At 45.4% G+C, this 24,349-nt stretch overlaps 1 protein-coding gene across 2 annotated transcripts in view; it reads left to right on the forward strand.

Annotated features, from left to right (window-relative positions):
* The window catches only part of GALNS (galactosamine (N-acetyl)-6-sulfatase), a 45,661-nt gene that overhangs the window by 14,556 nt on the left and 6,756 nt on the right, over nucleotides 1–24,349 (forward strand). For both annotated transcript variants that reach the window (XM_051629735.1, XM_051629736.1), the window contains 3 exons: nucleotides 5,712–5,848; nucleotides 8,426–8,528; nucleotides 17,064–17,185. In XM_051629735.1, the coding sequence (XP_051485695.1) occupies nucleotides 5,712–5,848; nucleotides 8,426–8,528; nucleotides 17,064–17,185 (362 nt within the window). The remainder of the gene's footprint in view (nucleotides 1–5,711; nucleotides 5,849–8,425; nucleotides 8,529–17,063; nucleotides 17,186–24,349) is intronic.

The following is a 24,349-nucleotide window of genomic DNA, read 5'->3' on the forward strand; positions in this document are numbered from 1 at the left end:
TTGTCTTATGCTCTATTTAAACCCCTTAATCTTTTGAACCACAGTGTTTTGAGTGAGTTACATGTGTTAACACAGAAAGACACTTTGCTGCTGACGTGTGTCACAGTCTGGAGCAGGAGGGTGCTGCCCACACACGCTCCCTGTGCCCTGGAGAATCAAGTGATTTGACCCTCTCAGCTCTCACTTTAGTCTTTGATAAAAGTTCCACTCAGGGAGGTCTAGATACCAGTCTATTGCTCTTTTCTGTCTGTACACACATTCAGATAAGATCACTTCAAAATAATCCTCCAGTGGCACTACCAGCCTCTCCCCTCCCAGCTCTCATTAAAGAAAGATGCAATCAATTCTTCTGCAGGCAGGGTTCACAGCAAAGAACACAGATTCCCTCCCCTTTGTGAGCATCTCTCATCCCTGAAGAAAGTGATACTTCATTAACTGGGTGCTGTGCTTAAGACTGCAAACTATTCATAAATAAAACATTTTTCTAACGTACATTCCTTTCTGGTGGCCCAGATGAGTCAGGATAAGCTTAATTTATCCTTTTACATTTAGGAGGAAGCCCAGAGATAGCTTAGCTCCACAGCTGAGGGCAGAGGGGTAGTTTGGTTTCATCATTTTTAAAGAATTCACAAAACCTGCTAGGGACGGTTTATTGGTTGGTTTGCTTTTTTTTTTTTTAATTTGAAATGAAAACAGTCTTTTTGTTTAAATTTAAACATTTCCATAAAGCCTTTACAGGCCAAGTACAACAGCCCTAGGCCAGCGTACGAGAACATGAAACTGAAGCTGACTGTTTTGTTTTCCATGTCCAAACTGAATAATGTGCTAAAAGTAAACATGCATTATAAATGAGGACGAGTAAATACCAAATTTAAGAATTCTTTCCATGGTAGTAACTCTGAGGATAATTAAGAACATGAGCGGAGAAATCATTGCGCTGGTTTTTGACCTGTAACTGGCTGGCACTCCCCGGCAGGTAGTCTTTTGGCTGTAGGGCAGCAGTGGGGCTGTGTGTGGTGCACAAGGTTCTCAGCAGCCTGGGGTGGTGCATGGCTTCCTGCTGGAGGCCAGAACTGAAGCTTCTGGGTGAGTTCCTGGGAACAGCCATTTCTGTGCAGTTCAGGTGTTTCCACAGGTGGGTGGGCTGACCGAGGCCGAGCTGCACACCCAGCCAGCTGGAGAGTCTGCTTAAGGCTTAGTGGGGCAGGTATGTGCCTGAAAATCCCCTCCTCCACCACTGCTGAGATCATCCTGGGTACTTAAGCACTTGCTTAACTTTAAACCCTCCCTACCCTGGGCTCCCCTTGGGATGCTGCCTGCCCCTGCAGGCGTTGCACTCCCAGATGTCCCTTTGGACTCCAGTACGTTGAGCAGCCTCCTCTGAGCTCTGTCCCCAGGATGTGCTGCTTTGCTCTGAGTTAGACCCCCTTGTGATGCTACAGAGAAGTAAATCTGTGCTAGCTACTTACGTGTCTTTTCTGCTTGTATTCTTGCCATCGAGGCTCCAGCACTGGTACCCCCAGCAGCACTGACAGCAGGTGAGAGGTTTGCCATTGCTTCTGCTCACACTGCCCTGGCCTGCAGGGCGCCTCTAGTTATTGCTTCATAATTGCCTCTTTCCCTGACATAGCACAGTGGAGAGGCTCATGTTTGCTGGTACATTTTGGCTTCTTTTCTGTGTCTTACAGAGTCTGTAACTTCAATGTGTTCCTGACTGCAAGTTTAAACTAGTCAGCCTAGGTCCTGTGTAATCTAAGTAGCTCTAAACTGTGAGAAAATGCCTTCAGAGTCTCTCATTGCTCTTTCTTTTCATAAGAGCTGAAGAAAACAAAGGTTTGTGAGCCCTGAACCAGGGTGGAAGCAAAAAGCTGCTCAGGAGTACCAAGCGCAAAGGGTCAGCTCCTCCTTCCTGCTCCAGGATTGCTCCCAGTGCAGTGGTTGTTCCTTTCCAGTGTGGACATTTTGAGGAGCAGGCAGAGGGGCAGTGACTGCTCCAGTTGGCACAACAGAGAAAAGCCAAAAAAAGAAAGGACGTGTCTCTGGGCAGTGAAATCCAGTGATTGGGTGGAAGGCTCAATCGCTGTTGGGAACCGGCAGTTCATTAATAATCTTATTAATATATAGTGTGGGGGGTTGCTTCTGTTCATACATTTGTTTGCTGAATGAAAGAAATACCATTTTATTTAAACAAAAGAAGTTAGGTGGCAGGCTTGTGAGCACTTCACAGGATACTGATAGAGGGTAGGATAATTGGTACAGCTGGCTGATCTGCAGGTGTGGGGGGGGAGAGGGTTGCCTCAGGAGTGCAAGTTGCTCTCGGCATCAACATTCAGTGAATTCTGGTCCCTCGTCAGGAATATTTATTCACCCACAGACAGCCTGGCTGCAGTTTCCTCCTCAGCTACGTTTTCCAGGTGAATTCACAACAAATCAGCACTTCAACATTCCCCACATCACATCTGTGTTCTGGAAGGATCCAGCTGGAAAAAAAAATAGAGGGAAAAAAAATATTCTGTTGGTATTTGAATCCTCCTCCTCTCTCCCCTCACCCTCCTCCCCTTCCTCTCTCGTGCCTGCTTCCTGAAGGAGAAAAGAACATATCAACCCAAAGACAGCATTGCAACCTTTTATTCACTATCTCCCATGGGGCACAAATTGAAATTGAATTAGACAGGGATATCAGGTCTGCTCACTGTGATAACTGTAAAAGGATTTTATTTAAAAACACCCTGACATTTGTTCACCCAGTTTCAAATATTTAGCTTTCCTCCTTTCCATTCCTGGCGGGGGCGACTTTATTAATTGTCGCCTTTGATTCAGAGTTAAAGCTTGAAAGCCCTGATAACAGCACTGGTGACTATTTCTTCTAGTGACGTGGCCCACAGCAAAAGGATTTCATTTTCTTAAAGATGTTCTGTGTACACTGAGAGTTTATTAAAAAGGAGGGGAGAAGAGGAGGAGAGGAGGAAAAATCCGTTCTTACGTGCGTAACACCGGCTGTTTCTCACTGATAGGAGCAATATCTGATCTCACTCTTCTTTTATATATTATTTATTTTCTCTGGGCTGTTGCCCTCTCTGGGTTTTTCTTTTTCTTTTCTTAAAAAAAAAATAATAAAGAAGTGGGAAAGCCAACTAGAATGAAAGAGCACTGTTGACAGGAGAAAATGGTAATTTTTTGTATTTTCCTCTGAAAATACTTCAAAGTTTTATATAAATATTAACCTTTTTTTTTTTTTTTTCCCCTTCTTCGATGTGGTGCTGCAGAGCACAGATAAATCCAAGTGGCTGTGGCATGGGCATTTAATTTCCCTAAGATTTTTTCTCTGCTTCATGGAAGAATGTTGTCTGAGACCAGAAAAGTAATTGGATGATTAAAGAGAGTCATCTACGTCTGGTTATGGTTAATAAGGGCCAGGACAAGAAGACCATGGTGGCCCCACAGGATTGTCATAAGGCGATGTGTAAATTAGGTGATATTAGAGGCAGGAGTCTCAGGTCAGCAGTTGCCTCTTGCTGCCTGTTATCAAGAGATTGAGGCGAGGGAAGGGAGTGACAACAAGAAAAGGGACTTTCTGGATTTACCTTCTAAATGGTGAGCGACCTAATTACAGAAAGTCTGGGGCCGGTTCGCCTGCTGCTCCTGCTGTGGCGGTTGTCGGGGGGCAGCGCGGGCTGGATCTCCTCTTCCTGAGACTTGGGAGGTCTGCATATGGTGCTGTTCTGACCCCACAGCTCTCCCAAAGTGCTGGGGGGAATCAGCTGGCAGGTGAGCCTGTGAGGGACGAAGCATCCATGCTGAGATGCTTGTAATCCCCTCTGGCTTCCGCAGGAGCGCGGTGTTCCCAACGCCGGTGGCTCAGGAGGGTGTCCTGCTCTGTAAGGAGTGAGATGATGGTTTGGGGTTGTTTTTTGAACATGATGTGTTGCCTTTTTTAATGTCGGTCCTTGAGAGCACATTTGAGAGCAGAGAAGACCTTGTGCAAGGGGAGAGTCCCACCCTCAATCCCATGGATGACATGGCCAGCTTTGGCTCTCCCCAGCAGTTCCCACCTTTGCCAAATGGCCAGAAGCAGGGTTACCCCACCAGTTCTGTGTCCTTCTCCACTGCTGAAGATCCCCAGCCTTTTCTCCCTCTCTAGAGGGAACTCCATGCATACATCTGCTTTTTGTGAGGGATTTGTGGGCTCATCTCTTTGTCACCATCTACAAGGACAGCCTGAACACCATCTCCTTCAGGTGGCTTAACCGTAAATGTCCAAGACCTGCAAGATCATCTGGTCTTGGTCAACTCATCCAACCACTTTTCTGGGCCAGGGTTTCCATGGTCAGGTTTCCTCTTGTGCACAGGGCTTTGCACTTTGATTTCTTCTGGAGAGTTGTGGAAGTGTTGCTGCATGCAGCTTTAATATTATGTGTTCCTGCCAACACCTTTTGATGAATGAAAGCCATTAAAATTGGAAATTACTGTAATCAAGTGATGTGATATTGTAATGCTAAACTTGTAATCAGTCCCCTGCATGTTGCTTTCTCCAGTTTCTTTTCTTTTTTTTTTTAAAGCTTGTTAATTCTTCCTTTGAGTGTTCACTTTTTCAGCCCAGCCTCTTAATAAAAGGCTTTAGTGTCCCAGCATTTTTTTTTTTCTAGAGCCAGCATCTCACAAAAATTCATTTATCACGTTATCATTTATTGTTGGATTTAAGTAATTAGTGTCAGCTTCCAGGCTGAGGGTCTGTTTGTGTATAGAAAGAGGATTCAGAGATAAAAAAGTCTTTGATAGTCCCAGCCTTGTAATATTCACACTGACCTGGATTTGAGTCAGAAAGTGCTGCTGTACTTACAGATGTGGGATGTATCAGATGGCTTCTTATCTCCAAACAAATGGGGTGGCTGAAAAGGCTCTTTTCACGTGGTGTCTTCTGCTTGTGCATCCTGGTGCAAACCAGTCCTGCTCTTGATTTGAATGTATCTGCTTCACTTGAGTGTGTCCCAGGCTAATTAAACATCCTGCAGCAGACAACTGTGACATGGCACAAGGAGGATGGGAGCAAAGAGTCAGAACAGCCTTTGTAGGGGTTTAAAATATAAATAATTAAGACCAGAGTGATAAGTAGGGCTTCCAGTTAAGGAAAAAAAAAAAAAAAGTAAAGCTTGAACATCTCTTTTGGACCCAAACCCAGATGTTTTTCTCCCTTATTAAAATATATACTAAAAATACCACAACTTTACAGTTCTTGAATTGTTGGAAATGATTTGCAGATGAAGTCATTGAGCTCTTTTTGTTATTATCCATCCCTGTGCTTTTTGGGAATTCTCTCAGGGTATTCTGGACTCCAGAGATGACCCAGAGCAGGAACAAATCAAGGGCTTTTTTTTCTTCTTGTTCTAAGTGCTGATTTTTCAATCCACCGATGACTTGGAATACGCTAAGTTAAGTCCAGCTCTGTAAAGTGGATACATAGAAGTGAGAAGAAAGAGAGGAAAATGAGAAAATGAATCAAAATGCAAATGCTCCCTAGAAGTGGAGAACTATGAAGCCTCCCCTTTCATGTACTGTTTTAACAGGAGGTTGCTGGTGACTGCAGCCCCGTAAAGGGAGGATGCTTAGCAGAGGAGGTGGTTCAGGAAGCAATACTTGGTGGGAACCAGCCTGTTTCTTTTTGGCTTTTACTGAAAGTTGTTTTGCAAAATGTGTTCCTGTTGGTTTTGCAGGTTAGCCATCAGCTGGGCAACGTGATGGATCTCTTCAGCACCAGCCTCTCCCTGGCGGGGCTGGAGCCTCCCGCCGACAGACAGATTGATGGCATCGACCTTTTACCTGCCATGGTGCTGGGCAAGCTAATTGACAGGTTAGTTATGAGCCCAGAGCTCTGGCTCTTGCCTCCAAACTGAAACGATGCCAAATGTTGGCTGATGTTTATGAGTTTTTTTAAGTCAGGTTCATGGAAATAATTTTTATAAAGGGAATGGTTGTGTCTTCACTGCTGCTCAGCGAAGTGGGGCTTTTCATGGTGTGCTGAGCCTCTGGTGGTGCAGGCAGAGGTGGGATTTCCTGACGTGACATCTTGCCATGCAGAGGAGTCTGGGGACAGATGAAAATGTCAGGGGGTTAGCAGGGATCACTGGGACAACATATGGCAATAGGGGAGATGAAAGCCTGAGAACTGTAGCCTGGGTAGAGGAGTATACATTATTTATTACTGGGAAAACATCCAAGATTATGCCTGGTCTTTGTAGCCCCTGCTTGGGAGAGGCTGCAGGCAAAGGCTGGACTGCTGCAGGTGATTTGGAAGCCCACCTTCTCCCAAGGTCCTGCTCCTGTGGGTGCTTTTGCAAGTATAGATTTGAATGAAAGACCCTTATGGGCATGGGGCAGTGCTGTCAGCTGCCGAGTACTAAGATTTGACAGCAAATATCTCTGGCTTTCTTGTTGGAAGGTCAACAGGGGTCTTGTAGTTGTGATTTTGATCAGGAATTTGGCAGCCTGGGAAATCTGAATACAGCCATATTGTTTATCTGTGAGATAACAAGGAAACATATGCATGGAAAACATATTGGAATTCTTTTCTGTGTTGGTTGTGAGCCTTTGTTCTGTAAAGCTGACTTTGTGCTTGTTAAGCAGGAAGCACCGTGTGCAGTGTGACCTGAGAGCTCAGCTGGTGACAGGAGGGGTTGCAGGTGCCTCAAACAGTCTGTCCCATCTTCACTTCTGAAAGTCTGTAGTGTTTCTTTTGAAAGAGAATTTCATTACAGCCACCTACCCCTTGTGAAAGTGCAATTTGTGTTACAGTAATTGTCACTCCACATTATGGCTTTTTATTATTATTATTGTTATTCTTTTCTCACCCCAGGCCTGACCAGGTCCCAGTTCCTACAGCCCCCAAAAGCTTCCCAGGAGATGCAGTTGTTGTGTTCTTTTAAGCTCAAAAAGGAAAATGTGAATAGGGAAAAAAGACATTGGTAACAGCAGAATGTTGAGCACAAGCTGTGATTCTCTTTCAAAGATGGAAAATATTTCTTTTTAAAAAAGCAAAAACCTAACCCCACACCTTCACCCAAAGTCATAGCTTGTCAAATAGCAGCTGTTTATGGCAAGGGAAAAGGAGACAGGAGTACTTTGTGGCATATTTTTGGGGGGCTTTTTATTTTGTTAATGGGACTGGTTTAGATCAGGTTCTGCATTTTGGCATATCCCTCCAGCTGCCTCACTGGCATTTTGGGTGTGTTAAGGATGCAGGAGGAGGCTCTGCTGCAGCCCTTTGTCACCTTTGTTCACAGGCAGTTCCTGGGAAAAAAGGAGAGAGGCTCATTATTTGTGCAAGGAACCTGCAGGGTTCCTTGCAGGGGAGGTTAGAATTTTAAAACAGGAGAGATGTGAGGCCACTCCTGATGTTCACACGTGAAAATTTTCATCTTCTCTTGCATGTAGGGCCTGTTTTTTCAAGGTGGCATCACCAGAACAAATAGTTTTGCTAAGTGACATCTCTGAGTGAAAGACAAAGATCCATGTACCCTAAAGCTAATGATAGATGGATTCACCATCTCGCCCTGTCAGCAGCCTGAAACAACTGGAGAGGGCTGACTGTGCCTGATGTCCTTCTGTGATGAGCTGCACCAACAAATCAAACCTCTCTCCTGCAGATAGTCTGTCTCAGTAAAATTTCACACTGTTCCCTCAAAAAACAAGAGCGTGTTACTGGGGAACCTGACAGGAGCACTGCTGGGATGCCCAGGGAAAGGGTGGTGCATGGAACAAATGCTCTGAGGAAGGTGCATTTCTCAAATGTATTTTTAGTTAGGAGAGCCTTGAGGAAAAAAAATGCTGTTTTCAGTAATATGCTTAGATGGTGCAAAGAGAGGTTTGGGGGGGGCGGGGAATGGACAGGAGTTCAAAACAAAACATGTCTGGCTGCCAGGTTTTTTTCGTGGGGACTTTTTCTGAGATGGCATCCAGAGCAGGCCCAGCATCTGGTGTCCCCAGGCCACCCTGTCTGTGTGACACTAACAGCACATAGCTTGGTGCTGCCCTAAAGAGGAGGCTGAGCATCACACAGTCTGTGAATCCCTGTTTCTGTCTCTCTCTCACACACACAAGCCACTTCTGAGACATTTGGTGCTTAAATGGCCACGCTCTGTAGGAAATAACCGGGTCTGATAGTTCACGGATTAACAATCCCTGGCAGCCAAGCTGTATCATGTTTCATTCATGCACCGTGTGAGCTCTCAACTTGATGAACACTTTCAAAAATGTTAATTGAAAACCTTGCAGTGGAGACTATGAGGCAGCCTGTTCCTGCCTGATAGCCGAGTCGGGAGCCAGACGCCGGGAAAGTGTTTGTCTCCCTTATCAGCGGGGCTGCCGCGGCGGGGGCTGCCCCAGCCCCACGTGTTGGTGTTTCTCATGCAGCTTTTGCTCTCCTCCTCAGGCCCATATTCTATTATCGTGGCAACGAGATGATGGCAGTGAGAGTCGGGCTTTACAAGGCTCATTACTGGACCTGGAGCAACTCCTGGGAGGAGTACAGCAAGGTAACTGGAGTTGGTCCTGTGCCCTGGCCTCTCTGCTTCTCCTGGGGGAAAAGCAAACCTTTAAAGCGGAGTCTTGAACTGGGGATTGTCACGGGGCACTTGCAAGCCAGCCTTTTATTCACAGCCTCTTACGAGCCAGCAGATCTGCTGCAGAATCTGAGGGGACTGGTGGCACAGCATCCCTCGACTGGACTTGGGGACAGGCAGAGGAAAATGAGCAAAGTTTTACTCAGGAAGGGAAGAGATGGGGCAGGTCCTGATCTCTTCACTCCTGTGAGCAATGACAGGACTTGGGGAAATGGCAAGGAGCTGAATCAGGAAAAGTTTGGGTTGGATATCAGGAAAAGGCTTTCCACCCAGAGGGTGGTTGAGCACTGGAACAAGCTCCCCAGGGCAGTGGTCACAGCACCAAGGCTGCCTGAGTTCCAGAAGCATTTGGATGATGCTCTCAGGCACATGGGGTGATTCTTGGGGTGCCCTACGCTGGGACAGGAGTTGGACTCGATGAACCTGATGGGTCCCTTCCAGCTCAGCATAATCTATGATTCTAAGTCTGGGTTGTTCTGAGGGTGCTCCCTTTAATCAGAACTTAATGCCCCTTAATATTGAGCTTCTTTCCCTGCTGAGCTTTCACGTGTGCCCTTGCAAAGCTGGAGTCTGATGCCAGATTGATCATGTATTTTGCAATACCCAGTACAAGAGGCCTGGTGCCCTGAGCTATTTCAGAGCAATAGGGATGAGTTTATTGTTTGGTGTTTTTTTTTTTTCTTGAAAAGGAAAATAAAAGCTGTAGGAACCGCACAGTGGAAAGAACAGCAGTTGTTGAAAACAGCAGAGTACATGTGTTTAATCTATTATCAGCATTTCTGTGAGCCTGTATCACTCTGTAAGATGTTCTACACTTTACTTGCCAAACAGGCACAGCTTTTGTAATTTCCTGGCTGATCTTCTCACAATTGGATGTTAAGCACTAGTATTTTTCTTCTTTTGTATCTTTCTAGCTTCAGACTCGGGTGCTAAACTCTGGGGCATTCCTTGAATGGCAGGTTCACACATGTGCCTTGCTGATTATGCCTTCAGACATGAACTAAATGCATCATGGCACAGCTCTCAGCAGTGGTGACAGCAGGCTGGTGTTGGGGAGGGATTGTTTGTATGATTTTTTTTTTAATGTTCGTTGTTTGTTGTTTTCCTTTCTTAACTTATGGTGGGTCCTCAAGGCATCACAGGTGCAGAAATAAGAGCTGATGACATTTGTGGATGTAAAAGTGCACAGTTTCTTTCATTGGGATGTCCTGGGGGTAGAAGGAAACGTCAGCTCCAAGGGAGTCATTTACATTCAGGGCTGTAAATACCTGCATTTGTCTTTTTAAGATTCTAATGCTCCAGGAGTCAAAGTTTCTGTTTTTCATGGAGTAAGAAGGAAAGTTGGCTCCAAAAATGCATTGCAGGCTCTGTCTCAGTGCTGATTTTACCCAGCTCAAATGAGATAATGTGTTTATCTAGGTCAGTGTGTGAGTAAAGCCCACATATCAGCCATGGCACCGCATGGAGGGTTTTCCCTGTGAGAGGCAGTGGGAGCTGAGATGTCCCTGTGAGTGGGTGTGGGCTTAGAGGGAAGCATGTGCATGGGAGATCATGTCCCATGTCAGTAACTGCTCTCTGTTGTAGTACAAGCACATGCACACACTTCCATAGCTATTGGGGGAATAAACAAACGTCTGCATTGATCTAAACTTAGTTGGACATGCCTGAGTATGTGTGTAGTTGTGATGATGGGGACCAGTTACCCATTTCAAAGGTTCTCCTACTGTGAGCAATGGCAGTTGTGCAATTAAGGAGTATTTATTTCTTTCTTAGCCTTTGTTTAACTACTGTCTGATAAAAGTCAGCAATTATACTGTACATCAGAGAGATGATTAAAAATTCACTGACTTCCCTGCAGCTTGGATCACATGTGGTTGATGTGGGTACAATTGGAGCACATTAGTGGACAGCCCAGCCATTAACAACATGCAGAGGAAGCTGAGGCTGAAATTTGTTCCAGTTCTCCTCATGTCCTCGAGCCATTAATTACAAGCCTTGCAAGTTTAAAAATAGAAATAAATCAGAATGCAGGACAGTTCCACAGTTCTGAGACCTGTTTCAGGAGCTTTACAATCTCACCTTGTGAGACAGTTGCCTCTTTCAGTGACTGGTGTTCTCAGCTGTATTGATATTGGGCTACTGTTGTGCTGCCAGAATTTGTTAATTTCATTTGAAAAACCTATTTAAATAGATCCATGTGTGTGGCATTAGTAATTCTGACCATGGACAGGTTTGCTTTTCAAGAAGCTTGATTTCCATCCCAGTAGAAATTCAGCTGATGAGGCTGTGTTAATTGTACAATCTTTTGCATGGATCCTCACCTCATTGTGAATCCAATGTGATGATTTATGAAACTTCCAGATATAAAACTCTCTACATCCAAAGGTCCAAACTCAGACCCGGAATAAACAAGACATATCTGGTTGGCATGCCATTTGAGAGAGGTCTGAAGTTGGCCAGATGTGTCAAAACAGCTATATGCAGATTTGAAAGAGATTTGTTTTATGGGTAGTTGATTATTTTGAAAGATAAATGACACTTTTTAGCCAAAACTCCTTTTGCTTTCAAAAATTCCCTTGTTAATTGACAGGGTGGGAACTCATTGATACAGAGAACTTGCACTGTTTTTGATCCCCACACTCTGTGCATTTTTGTTTGACTTTATAGGTAAGATGATACCATTAAAGCAGCCAGGACAACATTTTCATGTTGATATTGGAAAATGTGAAATTGCTGCATGTCCTGTGCCCATTTAGGACTACCAGGTCTTCCAGGATTAGCTAGAAAGGATGGGTGCAATTTTGGCTTCCAACCTGGCAAGCCATGTATAAGTTAGTATAAATTAGTTAAGCAAACACATATATATATACAAATAAAAATGTACCAGAGAGACACAGCTCACAGAAAGCAGAGCCTAGGAAAGCAGAACAGGGATAGGAATGCTTCCCTCCATATGGCACTTGGAATATTTACACTGGAAAGATCCCACACAAGCAGCACACAGGTTTAGTCATCTTAGGCTCCCGTGACATTAACCTGCCCTTCCTGATCTGCATCCTCTGCCTTGTGGCCTGGGATTAAAATTTGTCATCCTGCACAGAGATGAAGTGTGCTCTTCTGTTCTGCCTGATTTTTGTTTGTTTATTTGGTTTTTAACCCCCCGAGCAATGTTTTTTCTAGTCTGACTCCTCTCATAAGCTCTTGTAGACTTTCTCAGTGCTGGAGGATACCTCAATGCTGCCTTTTCTGCTGGTTGAACTTGATTGCTTAGGTATTTTCCATTCTTGGATGGTTAGTCTCTTGAAAGCATAGAGGGAAGGCTCGCTCAGGAGAAGCAGGTCCCACGCTCTGGGACACTTTTCCTATAGGTGATTATCTGGGTCTGTTTAGATGGCTTCCATCTCCTTTGAGGTGGCTCATGTTTACATGGTTTGACATCTCTGCCATTCAAGAGGTGATCAATGAGAGAGCGACAGATGAAAGAAAACTTTGCTTGGAAAATATGTATATATTTTTAAGTAGTAAAAGATTTTTAAAGAGTTTGGTAGAGGGAGAGAAATCTTTCCCTCCTGAACAAGGGCTGGCTCCCTGTTGCTCTGGGACTGGTGGGTGTCACATAGAAGCTTTCCCACTGTTGTTGACCACCTTTCTTCTGGTAGCAAAGATCAGCAGTGATAAAAACAGCTGCGTGTGGTGGGTGTTGGAGCAGAAGTTAGAACTAAGGTAAACTTGAGGAGATCCCTCTCCTGGACAGCATAACACGCATGACTTTTACTGGAAGTCTCCCATAAAATGCTGCTCCTGTTGCTCTCATCATCCGTCCTTTCAGCACATAAGTCATGCTTGTTTGTTTCCAAGTTTGAACTGGATTGCAACTGATCTAGTTGAAGATGTTCCTGCTCGCGGCAGGGGGGTTGGACTAGATGACCTTTAAAGGTCCCTTCTGACCCAAACCATTTGATGATTCTGAGTCCCTCAGGAACTGCCTGATCCAATGTTCTGTGGAGGAGGCAGAGGTATGAGCTGGCAGGGAAAGGAAATGTCCTCTCTGGCTGCCACGGAGAAGAGAAAGGGTCTAAGGCTCTGCAGTAGGGAATAGTTCTTGTGCCCTCCAAGAGCAGTGATGCAAGAAGGGGAAAAAATAATTAAGAAAAAAATGTGGAAAACACCCTTTGGTTCCTTGGAGAGTGGCTGATAACATTAACCTTTCTGCTGGCAGCTTAATGTCCTCTCAGCAGCCTCCAGTGGTTTTTCAGGAAGGCTCCTGTGTCTTTAAATGATTGGTGTAGGTGCCTGCCAGAAGACCCTATTGTTTTAATGTAAAATGCCAGAGGGGTTATTCCTGCCCATCCTGTCTGATTGCCCTTCTCCTCAACGTGAGGGGATCGATAAAGCCTTTTCTGCAAGGGGGATGTGAAGTCAAGTAGAACCTCACAAATAATGACATTTGATTGTGGTCCTCTGAGCATCTGGGCCAGCCATTGATCGCTTCTGCCTGAGAGCCGCCGGAGGCCTGCTGATCTGCCCATCTTTTGGGGTCTCTTCCAGACAGTTAACACATTAGAAGCAATTTTTGTTCCACAGGGTTGGAGCCTGGCAGTCACACTTCCAGGTGTCTGCTCGTTCCAAGCTCTGGCTGGGGAGGCTTTTGCTGGGAATCACCAGGAGAGCAAGAACGGCCGCTTACCCGCCCCGTGGCGAACAGCAAGAAACAACGTTCCTGGCTTTAATTAACTGCTGTTCTTTTCACTTTCCAGTATTAATACACTTTTGCTGCTCTGGGTTTTGTATGGTAGAACAATGGCCAGAGACAGAGCCCAGCTCTGCTGCTCCACTATCAAAATCCGCAGCCGCTTGTCAAGTCGGAGGGATCTGGGATAGCGCCAGGGTGACGAATTGCCAGAGGGCTTATGTTAACACAAGTGGTGATTCCATCACTTGGCCCAGAGCCCAAACTGGCAACCAGCTGGATTTGTCTCATGTCTATATTGACATAGCATCTGTGGTCCATTTGCTCTGGAAATTAAAGCATAAGCTGTGCAACCCACTAGCTGCTAGATCATGAGGATGGAAAAACAATCCAGGTTACAGTGTTGCTGGGGAGAAGGGCAGGAAGATCTGCTCACTGAAAGGTTTGCCTGATGTGCAGGAGATGTTTAGGTTGTTTTGGTGTCCTTTTTAGAAAAAAACAGGATTGCTGGAATTTCTCCTACAGCAAACGGGCCTGGGGGGGTTTGCAAAACACTGTGCCTGTGCAAGAGACAGGGTGCAGGAGCTGAGCTATTTCTGGTTGCCATCTGATGCTCTTCCGTAGGCTCCCTTAGAAGGCATGGAGCTGAGTGTGCTCCAGATAAGATCTTTTGGTTTGGCTTTCATGCTTCTATAGTGGAGGAGAAAAGCTCCAAGAATTTGCTTCAGCTGTGACCTTTCTACTTTGATGGGTGTTACCTGTAAACCTGCAAATGACCTTGGACAGCGTGTAAACCAAGTGCTTTATCCAGCTATTGGTCCTTGCATAGTGTTACTAACAGGCTGCCAAAATAAATAGCTTAAAGGAAAGAAGGGGTAGTTGATTTGGGTTTGGCTATCCTGGTGGGTAGGGCAGGCGTAGCTGCCCCTTTGCTCTTCTCCCACAGAACCTAGCTTTATTTAGGGGTGAAGCTGCCATCCTGTTGGCAGTGCCAGGGGCCTGAAGCCAGGAGAGCTCCTCCGCTGCCTGTGGAATGGGGTGGTTTTTGCTCCAGCTGGGAACCTGGCACATCTGCATTTATTGCTAAAGCCTGCATTGTTCTTGGGGTCCATGGGGCATGTTGGCAGCTCAGGCTTTTGCAAAGGAAAAAAACCCACCTTTTTTTAATTATTTTTTTTTTAATGAAGAGCAAGGAATGATCCAAAATGGTGTCAGGATTTAAAATTACCTTCTAGAAGCGAGTCCCCTTCCTCACCAGGCCTGTTGTCCTGCAGCCTGCAGGGCAGCTCCTTCTTTCCCCTCCAAGACATACACAAGGAGTTTTGGCATGTCCCTCCACCCCAGCACCACACAGGACCAAATTTGCACACTTTCCAAGCGACCAGAGGCATTGTCCAGATGCTCCAGAGTGGGGTTTGTCTCGTCTCTAAACACATCTCAAATCTCAAGCAGATTTAACTTACACTGGTTTTGCTCCAGAAAAGAAAAGAAATCCAGACTTGGGGATCCCAGACTTTCAGTTCACTGGTGGAGCTGATTTTTCTCTTTCCACCCTGACAACTAAAAATGCTTTAACTTACAAAAAAAAAAAAAAAAAAAAAAAAAAGACATAGATTTGTGGATAATGAGTTAAGGGACAGAACAGCAGGCTCCTCTGCCTGTATCTGTAGGTATTAATTTCTGTGACACTGGACAATGTCCTGTTCTGGAGTGTGAGGATATCACTTTACCTCTTATTTTATGGTCATTTTCTGATGGGCAGGTAGAAAATACTTTAAGCTCTCTCTGAAGGTTGAGTATTGGCAGTCACACAGGACATAAAAAGAGTAATAGTCAATTTTATTTGTGGAGATAAGCTGAAGAGGCCTTAGAAATTTAAAGGGTGGTTCCAGCCATATTTTAAGAGTTATTTATCAATGGTATAAAACTCTATGGTTTTTTTTCTTTTTTTTTTTTTTCTTTTTTTTTCTTTTTTTTTCTTTCTCTATTTTATTTTTTTCCCAACAAACTGTTTTTGAAGAGGGCATTGAGTGCTCAGGTTAGAAACACAGGTAGCTTTTGGCTAGTGGTATCAGGCAAGTAGTCACAGCCCTTTCTTTCCTGGGAGTCTCTGGGATGTTGCCTGGGCTGTGTTCTGGACTCTTGGCTACAAGGAATTTATAAGAAGCAGGAGATAAAATGTAAACAGAGCAATGTATAAATAAATACCCAAGAGACTAAAATCTTCTTTCAAACTAAAGCATTTGCAGCCAAAGAGCATTGTACCAATTAGCAGGCTCTTAATTAAATTGCTTGTTTGATTTGCATCCAAGTTATAATTTGGATGTTATGTAGACTTTGATACCTTTTCATTAACTGCTCCTTTTGAGGGAAAAAAAAAAATAAATCTATTTTTCCCTGTGTGTTTCAGAGGCCTGTGGCATCACAAGGTGGAAAGGTTGATCATTTTTGTATCCATTTAAAGTCCATTATTGGTAGGGCCACTACAACCTATCAAGCAACTCTTATTTTTCCAGTCAGTGATTCAGGAATCTATAGCTCTGTGCAGATAAATGGGATTTCATGGGCTTCTAAACTTCTTGCTTTATTGAAAAGCAGAATATTAACTGCTCCACTGACCAGCTGTCCATTAAAAGCACTGGATATTTTTAGAAAATTGTTTGCCAATCAAATCCTACCAACATCTGTAGAGAGCCTTTTCAGTTTGTTTTATAAGCAAATGCTACATCTGCTTTCCCACCTCCACTGAAATATTCCCATTTACCTTCTCTCCATGTCTATCTGTGTCTCGGGGCATTCTGAGGTGTGGTGAGGAGCCCAGCGTGGCAGCTGGAATTGCAAACCTGAGCCTTAACAAGTCCATTTGGTGCTTGTCCTGGCTGGTCTGTGGGGCCTCCTGCTCTGTTTGCTCTTCAGGAAAACCAGTGCTTTGCATTTCTTGCTGTTCCCAGGGGTTAAAAGGGGCCTGTTCACCCTCAGGGTTGCAGGCCAGGCTCTGGGGAAGAGGGAGCTCCACAACTGGTTGAGGACCAGCCTGGCAAGGCGACCAGGGGCAGATGCAGAGAGCTCTGCTCTGGGCCTGTGAGCAGGCACCCTACTCTGTGGCCTCCATGTCTGTAACCCATTGCTGCTAGCAAGGGGGACTGCCACTGCTGCTGCCCTTCATACCTAGTGCTGGGAAAATCCCAACTTCTGGCCCTCTAGACAGGAATGTCAGTGACAGGAATGTCTCCAGGCTTAAACAGTTCTTTCAGCCACACCTGCATTCCCAGGGGAGTACCTCAGTACCAGCCTGCTAGGAATCAGATCAGCAAATGCACCTGTTACTTCCAGATGAACCAGACTCCTCTGGGACTGTTGCTTTTTGGTCAGAACTGCCAAGTGATTTGATCCACTCTGTGGATTTTGAAGCCGTGGAAATCAGAGAGAGCAGATACTTTTCCTCGTGCAGAATTCGTACGATTAAACAGTTTAATTTCTGTCTTCTGTTTAGTGAATATTTTATAAAGGTGTTTTTTTTTTTTCTTTATAAGGCAAAAATGTATGGCCTGCTCCAGCTTTTTTGTCAGGGTAATGCCATTGTCTGCTGATATTACCCCGACAGATCAGAATCTGTTTTGCAGACTGACACAGAGGCTCAGTTTAAACTAATACTGGGTTTTGTTGGTATATTGGAACAAGATGCTGAATAAAGTGGCATCAGCCACAGTTTTGCTACTCCCCCTGCTCCACCTTGACCTCTCTCCTGTGCCTTGCAGGGTGTTGACTTCTGTCCTGGGCAGAATGTTTCTGGAGTGACAACCCATACTCAGGAGGAGCACACTAACCTGCCACTGCTTTTCCACCTGGGGAGGGACCCTGGAGAGAAGTACCCACTAAGGTGAGTCAGTGAACAAAGACCTGAACACTCTCTGCATTGTCAGCTGATAGAATTCATGTACCTTGGTAGCTGCTGCTTGCAATCTGCTTGAGAACTGGCAGAAAGTCATTTCTGGTGAGAGCAGTGAAGGGAAAGGAACAGATCTTGGATTCACATGGTCATGTTAGAAGGATGTGCACGTGTCCATGGCTCAGCTCATCAGTCTAGTGGTCCTTATTCTGTGCCCTGCCACAGGAGGAGGCAAAACACCCTTGTGGACAGGTCAGGGTGGAGGGCAGGGCAGCTCTGGGATAAAGCAGAGGTGCTGGTGAGTGTGTGCATTGGAGCTGTGATTCTCTGTGTGTTTTGGGAAGAAATGTCTAGTGAGCTGTGCATCCTCTGCACTGCTTTGTCCTTGGTGCATTGGAATCTGGCAGGCAAACGTGGTGACCTTCCAGTCTCCTAGCCCCTGCTAAAGGAGCTTCTCCAAAGGCTCTTTAGCCACAGGACTTTCTGCCCAATCCTGTTCACTGCTTGGACTCTCTGGGCTGTCTGAATCCATTTTCCTCTAAGCCCACTATTGTAATGTTTATCTCCAGCACACACCATGCCCTGAGAGATTTCTGTAAGGATTTCTGGATCCATCAGCCAGCACAGCTCACATACAAACCTGCCACCTCCAGAAAAGCTCCCAAGGTGTCCCCACCTCCACCCTCCCTCCCTCCTTCCTTCTCCTGACTGTGTTTTACCCTGCAGCAAAACTAGCTGCAAAAAGGGACGTGCAGCCTGGTCCCTCACCAGAGGCTCCAACTTGGAGAATGTGGAAATAAATAAAGAGAAAACCAGTGGTGCTGTGCCTGCCTGCACAGAAAGGGTTTTGTGCAGCAGCTTTAACAGAGATGTTTTCTGAGCTGACAGGACTGCAATTACTCAACTGTTTTAAATAATTGAGTGGATACAACTCACACCATTACTTTCAAAAGAACTGAGCCTGTGCTGTCCACCAAGTGTTTGCACTAGAGAGAGAAGGGAAGGAAAAACATTTTCACTGCTCTCTCACTTAACAGACCAGCACCCTAGAGGTGCATTAAGCAGTGGATAAAGCTCTTCAGAAGCTCAGCACCTTAGCTCTCACTTCCTGTTGCATTTCAGCACTAAGGAATAAAGCAAATCTGCAGCTCTTGGATTTTAAATTCAGCTCAGTGAAGCTGTGCTGCTGGGTTGGGATTCCAGATGAGACTTTGCCCTGTTCAGTTTAACAGCTGTTTTATTTTAGGAAGATGAGTGGATATAGAAATGACCTCCTCTTCCAAAAATCAAACAAATGGGTGGCATTAAGTGGACTGTACTTTGCCTACTGGTTGTGTTCCCTCTGAATTTGAGAGGAGCTCTTCCCTAACAGGTGTTTGCAGGACACTTGCTTCCCGGTTACTTAGATGCTCCTTACAACCACCATGAATCAAGCATTGAAATGAATTCCAGTGTTACATCTGCAGTCATTTCTCACATGGTTCCATTGATTTTTGGACACTCACAAGCTGTTGCTTTGATGGAATTTTATGGCAAGATTATGACTTGATTATGGAGAGCTGTGCTGTTTAATATGCAGACCCTAATAGAAAGCCTTTTCTAGGAAATGAATCTTCCTTTTCTGCAGCACATTCTGTTGCTGTTGTCTTCTCTCTGGTCACAATGGAAAACTCCTGGGAAGTGGGTCTCCTATATCGAGTGTGGTAATTAAATTATCCTCATTCATGGAGTTGTTACTGTTGTGTATTTTTATTTAGCTTAATTACCCCCCTTGGCAGACAGCCTGCTGGGAGTCCCCACACTCATGTTTCTCAGAAGGGAATCCAGCATTTTCCTCTGTCTGTCCCTTCATGCTGGGTGTGTTCCAGCCCCAGGTCTGTGTGTGTGCACAGTCCATCCTGGCCACGTTCCTCTGCTCCCCCTCAGGCAGCCTTGAAGGAACAGGATGGGTTCTCCAGCTCTGTCACCACCTTGGCTCTTCTGGTGCTTCATTACGTTGCCAGAGCTTTTAGAAAAATGTGTGTTGGGCCCCTGATTTATTGGTACCTTTCCCTCTTCTATGCAATCTACTCTTGCCACTTCGTCTTCTTAAATTAGTACTGGATCGTATTAGTTTTTCTGCTGCTGTGAAGGGAGCCCTGTTCTCTCTCATTTTTTTCTTTCATTTACTCCTTATTTTAGCACAGCCTTTTCTTCTCCCTTCAATTATGTTTATTATCTGTTGTATGACTTGATTTGCATCAGTTTGGAGCAGGGTCTCGTGCAAAACCACTGGTAAGAGGTTTCATTGCTGGGTGTGAAGGGCAGGCATCACACACTTCGATCTACTGCTTATAGATTTGGGCTCCCTTTAGGAGCCCAGAGGATCTCAAAGCCAGTGCAGCCTAGAAATCAGTCAGCTGTGGCAACACTCTTGACTTGCAGGCTTTGCACACATCCCTTCCTTGTATGACTCTAGGAACAGACCCTTCCAACAGGGCTGTGACTCTTCCTTCCTGCTGTTGCCCCTCTGGTTTTGGCTGGATCCCCTCCTGCACTCCAGTTTCTCTCAAAGGACACAGTTGTGTTTGCCCCCTTCGCCTTGAAAGATGATTAGTGGTGTTTCTCAGTCTGGACTGGCTCAGCACCCTGTCAAGCTGAGACTTAAAACTGTCCAATGTGGGGGAATCTACCACTTCCCCTGGGAGACTCTTCCAGTGTTTGATTGTCATCATGGTGAAACCTTTACCTCTAGTGGCCAATTGGAATCTCCCTGGGAACAACTTGTGCTCATCACCCCTTGTCTTTTCCATTTTGTTTCTTCCCTAGATGTAATTACTAGAGGTTTTTGATTTGTGTAAAAACACTCAGCCCATGGGGTGCCTTTGTCACCAAATCGATCAGAAAGCAGAACTGCAAGATCTGTCAGGTCTTTTTCTTTATTAAATTCTGTTATGTTTGGGGTATTGTGTGTCCACAAGTACCACAGAGGGAACTTGGTTCTGTGTTCAGACCGTATGTAACGGATGCAGTGAAATTATCTGTTGGTAACATCTTCACAACCAGTTGTCAGTTTTATTACCCAAGTCACAGATTACTGTTTACACACACCTTTACTAAAACACTTCACTGCCAGTCAGGAAGAACACAAATAATAATATATAGCAAAAGCTGGCAGAGCTTAAAATCCAAGTAACAAAACACCCCCTGCAGACTGAGGCAGAGAGAGTATTTTGAGGCAGATGCCAAAGCTGCAAAAAGAATTTGTAACAGAAATCTCATTGTCCTGTCACTCCCAGGATAGACACACCTGTGTGCCCACGTGTAAATCATCAGGACAAGGTATCAATCATCAAAATCTAGATTTAAAAAAAATGCTGAAAATGCTCTTTAACTTGCTGTGTTTCTGATCTGTTTGAGGATGTATTTATGATGGTAGAGAATCGCCCTCTCCTTACAGCTCGGGGTGCTTCAGACCTGGAGGTGAAAGGCTCCAACTACTGCAAGATTTAATGGGAGCCGGAAGGCAGCGGGTGAGACAAACCCCCCTCCTTCCAAACTGGAATTTCAGGGTAGGACACGGTGGAGTTAACAGCAGAGCAGGTTACACTGGAGTTGTTTGGCTAAGGAGGAGATGGGAACAGATTGCCAAGGCACAATTACAGTAAATGAAGGAAGCACAGGCCACACCTGTCCCTGGGACCTGGCGCTGAGATCCAGCCCTGATTGGATCCCCAGAGACTTCTCAGAGGTAAAGTGTCAATTAGTGTAATGACCCTGGACTTTGTCCACTCCTTCACTCACTCTGAGCGTAGAATAATTTCATGTACGCTGGGGGATCTCTTTTAGCAGACTCCTCACAACACCACCTGCTCACCCTCTCATTCTTCCAGTGCTATTCCCAGCTCTCCTTCTGCAGGATGGTTGAAGTAGAATACAAAACTCAGCATGCCCTGGAGGCAGCGAGGGCTGGAGCTTCATGCAGTCAATAATGCCCAAACACCTGTATAGATAATGCCATCTTTTTTTTTTTTTTTTGGAACGGAGGCTGTAGCAAACCCTGCCCTGGCAGCACAGTCCCTGCCTTCAGGGAAACCATGGGACTCCATGGAAAAGCAAGGGAGGTTCCCAGCTCCATTAACAACTGATCGCCATGAAGTGATTATCCCCATCTTGCAAACAGATTAGAGGCACTCTTGTGGATTTTGTCTCAAAATGCACTTCTTGAGTAGGGCTGGAGACAGTTTTAAACCCTCCCAGGTGCAGTCAGTAAATATGTCACAAATCACTGCATGGATGTTGGAGCTTGGTGCACTTGGTGGAGCTAAACAGGTCTGATGAGCAAAACCTGAGCCTATCAGAGAGAGGAATGGGAATCTCCATGGGGCCAAGACAGGAAAACCGACCCCCACCAGCAGGGTGGCTTTGTTTCTTCATGTTTGTAGTTCCAGTTTCACCAGAATGCCAGCCCCAGGGCTGGTGCCATCCTGCAGGCATTGCAGTCCCCTGCTATGCATGGCAGTACTGTCTGCATGAGGAAGATAGTCCATGGGTTTAATTGAGGAATCTGACGACCTGTGATGATCTCCCAGTATTGAGTGACACCTTCCAGCCCTGGGGCCTGTCACTGTCAGTGGACACAAGGAAGACAGCTGCAGTGGGATGTTTTAAGCTGGTGTCAACAGGTTTAGCCAGCTTAAGAGCACGTTAAGCCCTACTGAGACAAGGTTTATAGGTTAGCAGTAGGACTTGGAGCATAATCTATACATGTTCTTTAGCTTTAGCCAGCTTTGTGCTTCTGTGAGGAGGGCGAGTCTCTTATGTGTGCCAAGCAGTTTCTGTCGTGCTTTTGGGGAAGTCATTCAGCCTGTGCTAAATGCTGAAATAATCTAAAAGTGTAGAAGCTGCAGGGGAGAGCAGTTCAAAACCACCAGGAGCTGAGGTTAGGCCAAGATTTCCTGTCACTGCTGAGCTAGCTGAAAAAGCCAGGAGTGGCCTGAACGTGGGAATTAAAGCAAGAAAGATGATTTAAATGACTGGAGCTACTTTGTTATGCTGCAGCATTCACGTGTCTGAGGTTGCTAACGAGCAGCAATGCTGTGGATAAATGCAGTAGTTAAGATTAGAGCAAAAAGAGGTGGGTTTTTTTTGCCTTGCAAGAGGACTGGCATATTTAGAGCAAAAAGCAGCAGTCGTGACAACACGTTGGTTTTCTTTCATCCAGACCACAGCTGTGTTTTCCACTGGTCTGTCCAGATTATGGCTCATTTGGAATCCTATGTACGAAAAGCTGTTTCGATGGGTGAAATTGGGCTGTCTCTTTAGCACTTAAATGTTTGCAAAGAGGCTGTGGAGCTTAATTAGTTAGCTGCAACATTTTATCTTATGGGTCCACTTCCAAAAGAAGATCATAAATGCTGGAGTGATGACACAAGTATGTGACAGAAATAAACACATTAGATAGTTTCAGGAACAGCAGTAGGAGGCATTATTGATTTGATATCTGCAGTATCTGTTAGACTCTAGCAATTGACTAAAATATGGATTAATTCCTATTAATCCTTAATACAAGGATCTTAATAAAGCGTGATTAGCTCAGCTTTGGAAGAGCTTTCAAATCCTGGCACAATAGGGGCCTTGGAGATCTAAACCACTGAAATATACTTGTCTCCTTCAACTGCATTTTGTCTCTGTTGCCATCACTGGAGCACAGAGGCTTTAACTCTCCCAGCCTCCAGCTCAGATGCCCAGCACTGCCTGCATCCCTGCTACTGCAGATCCAGGCAGTTTCCTCCATGTGTTTGTCTCTGGAGCCTTTTCTCTCCGTGGTCCCTCCCGTGTTCCCTCTCCCCTGCATGTCAGCACAGGTTCACATGAAGCCCTCTCTGCCTCTTTTAAAAAAATCTGCTGTGATTCCTTGCCAGGCACCCTGCCGGGCTGGCGGTCCCTGCTCTTGGAGTAGGACCAGAAGGTTTGCAGATAAAATCTTGCCAAACTGAAGGGCCATTGTTGCCACCAGGATGCAACCCTGGCTGAGCCAAGTGACGATTGCTGCCTTGGGTGTCCTCCTCAGGGTGTGAGGCAAGGGTGGCCTTTGGCAGCTCCCAAACTTCTCCCTCTCCCTCAGTCTTCAGAGCCAGCTGCTGTGAGAGCTAAGGTGGAATGTGTGGGGAGAGGAGCAAACAGATTCAGGAGCTTTGCAAGTGCAGTCTGAGTGTCAGGGTGGTGGGTCAGGGTCCCACAGCCAGTCCTGGTGACAGCCTCTCCACTAGGATACAGCCAGCTGGGTGTGAGAGCAACAGATTAGTCTGCTGGAGCTTGTCATTTCCAATTCCCTTCCGGTTCTCTATCAGCAAAGCTCAGGCCCATCCCCACAATCAGCTTCTCTCTGGATGGTTGCCGAGATGTGATATTTATAGGCTTTACTGGAAACTGTTGGCACATAACTGGGCTTCGAGATGTGATTGTTTTTCAAAGAAGGAAATTAGCTGGAGTGTGGGGCTGGTGGCCAGCTTGGACTGTAAGCAAAGGGAGCCCGAGGTCAGGCCCGAGCTGCATTGTTTCTTTTATCTTCAGAAGCAATTTGCTGCTCTCTGGTTTTGAAGTGACCCTTAACGTGATGGACAAAATGAGATCATTGGGTAGTCATCCTCTATCTTAGAAATACTTGAAGAAATAGTGAAGTACACCCTGAACCACTTAAACAAGTACCTACTGGAGTAACAGAGTGGATAAAAATCTGATAATTTATAACCCTTTACGAGGGCTTGGAGCATGACAGATGGGTCCCAGCTTGGAATAATAAAGCTGTAACAGAAGAATGTAGATGGGGCAGAACCCTGGGGTGGATGTTGCGAAATGGAGGAGGTATTCTTGTCTTGGACAAGTCACTTCTATTCTTCTTCTGCATCTTCCTGTTTGCATAATATTAGTTCATCTTGGTGATGGTGAAGTTCTGCTCACCAACGGTTGCATTTGAAACCCTTAGCTTGAGAGCATTCTTGAAAAACAAGGTATTGACATTACCTTTGCTTCCCTGCAATAAATATCTCCACGTGATGGACACATTATGGAAAAGCTCTTGAAAAAGTGGAGGATAACACACAGAGAGCTGGGTGACCCCTGGGGTGACAACTCTGGAAGGATCACCTCGGCAAACCTGTTATGTACTAAGGT

This window comes from Apus apus, chromosome 11 (genome assembly GCF_020740795.1).
Source record: "Apus apus isolate bApuApu2 chromosome 11, bApuApu2.pri.cur, whole genome shotgun sequence".
NCBI lineage: Eukaryota > Metazoa > Chordata > Aves > Apodiformes > Apodidae > Apus > Apus apus.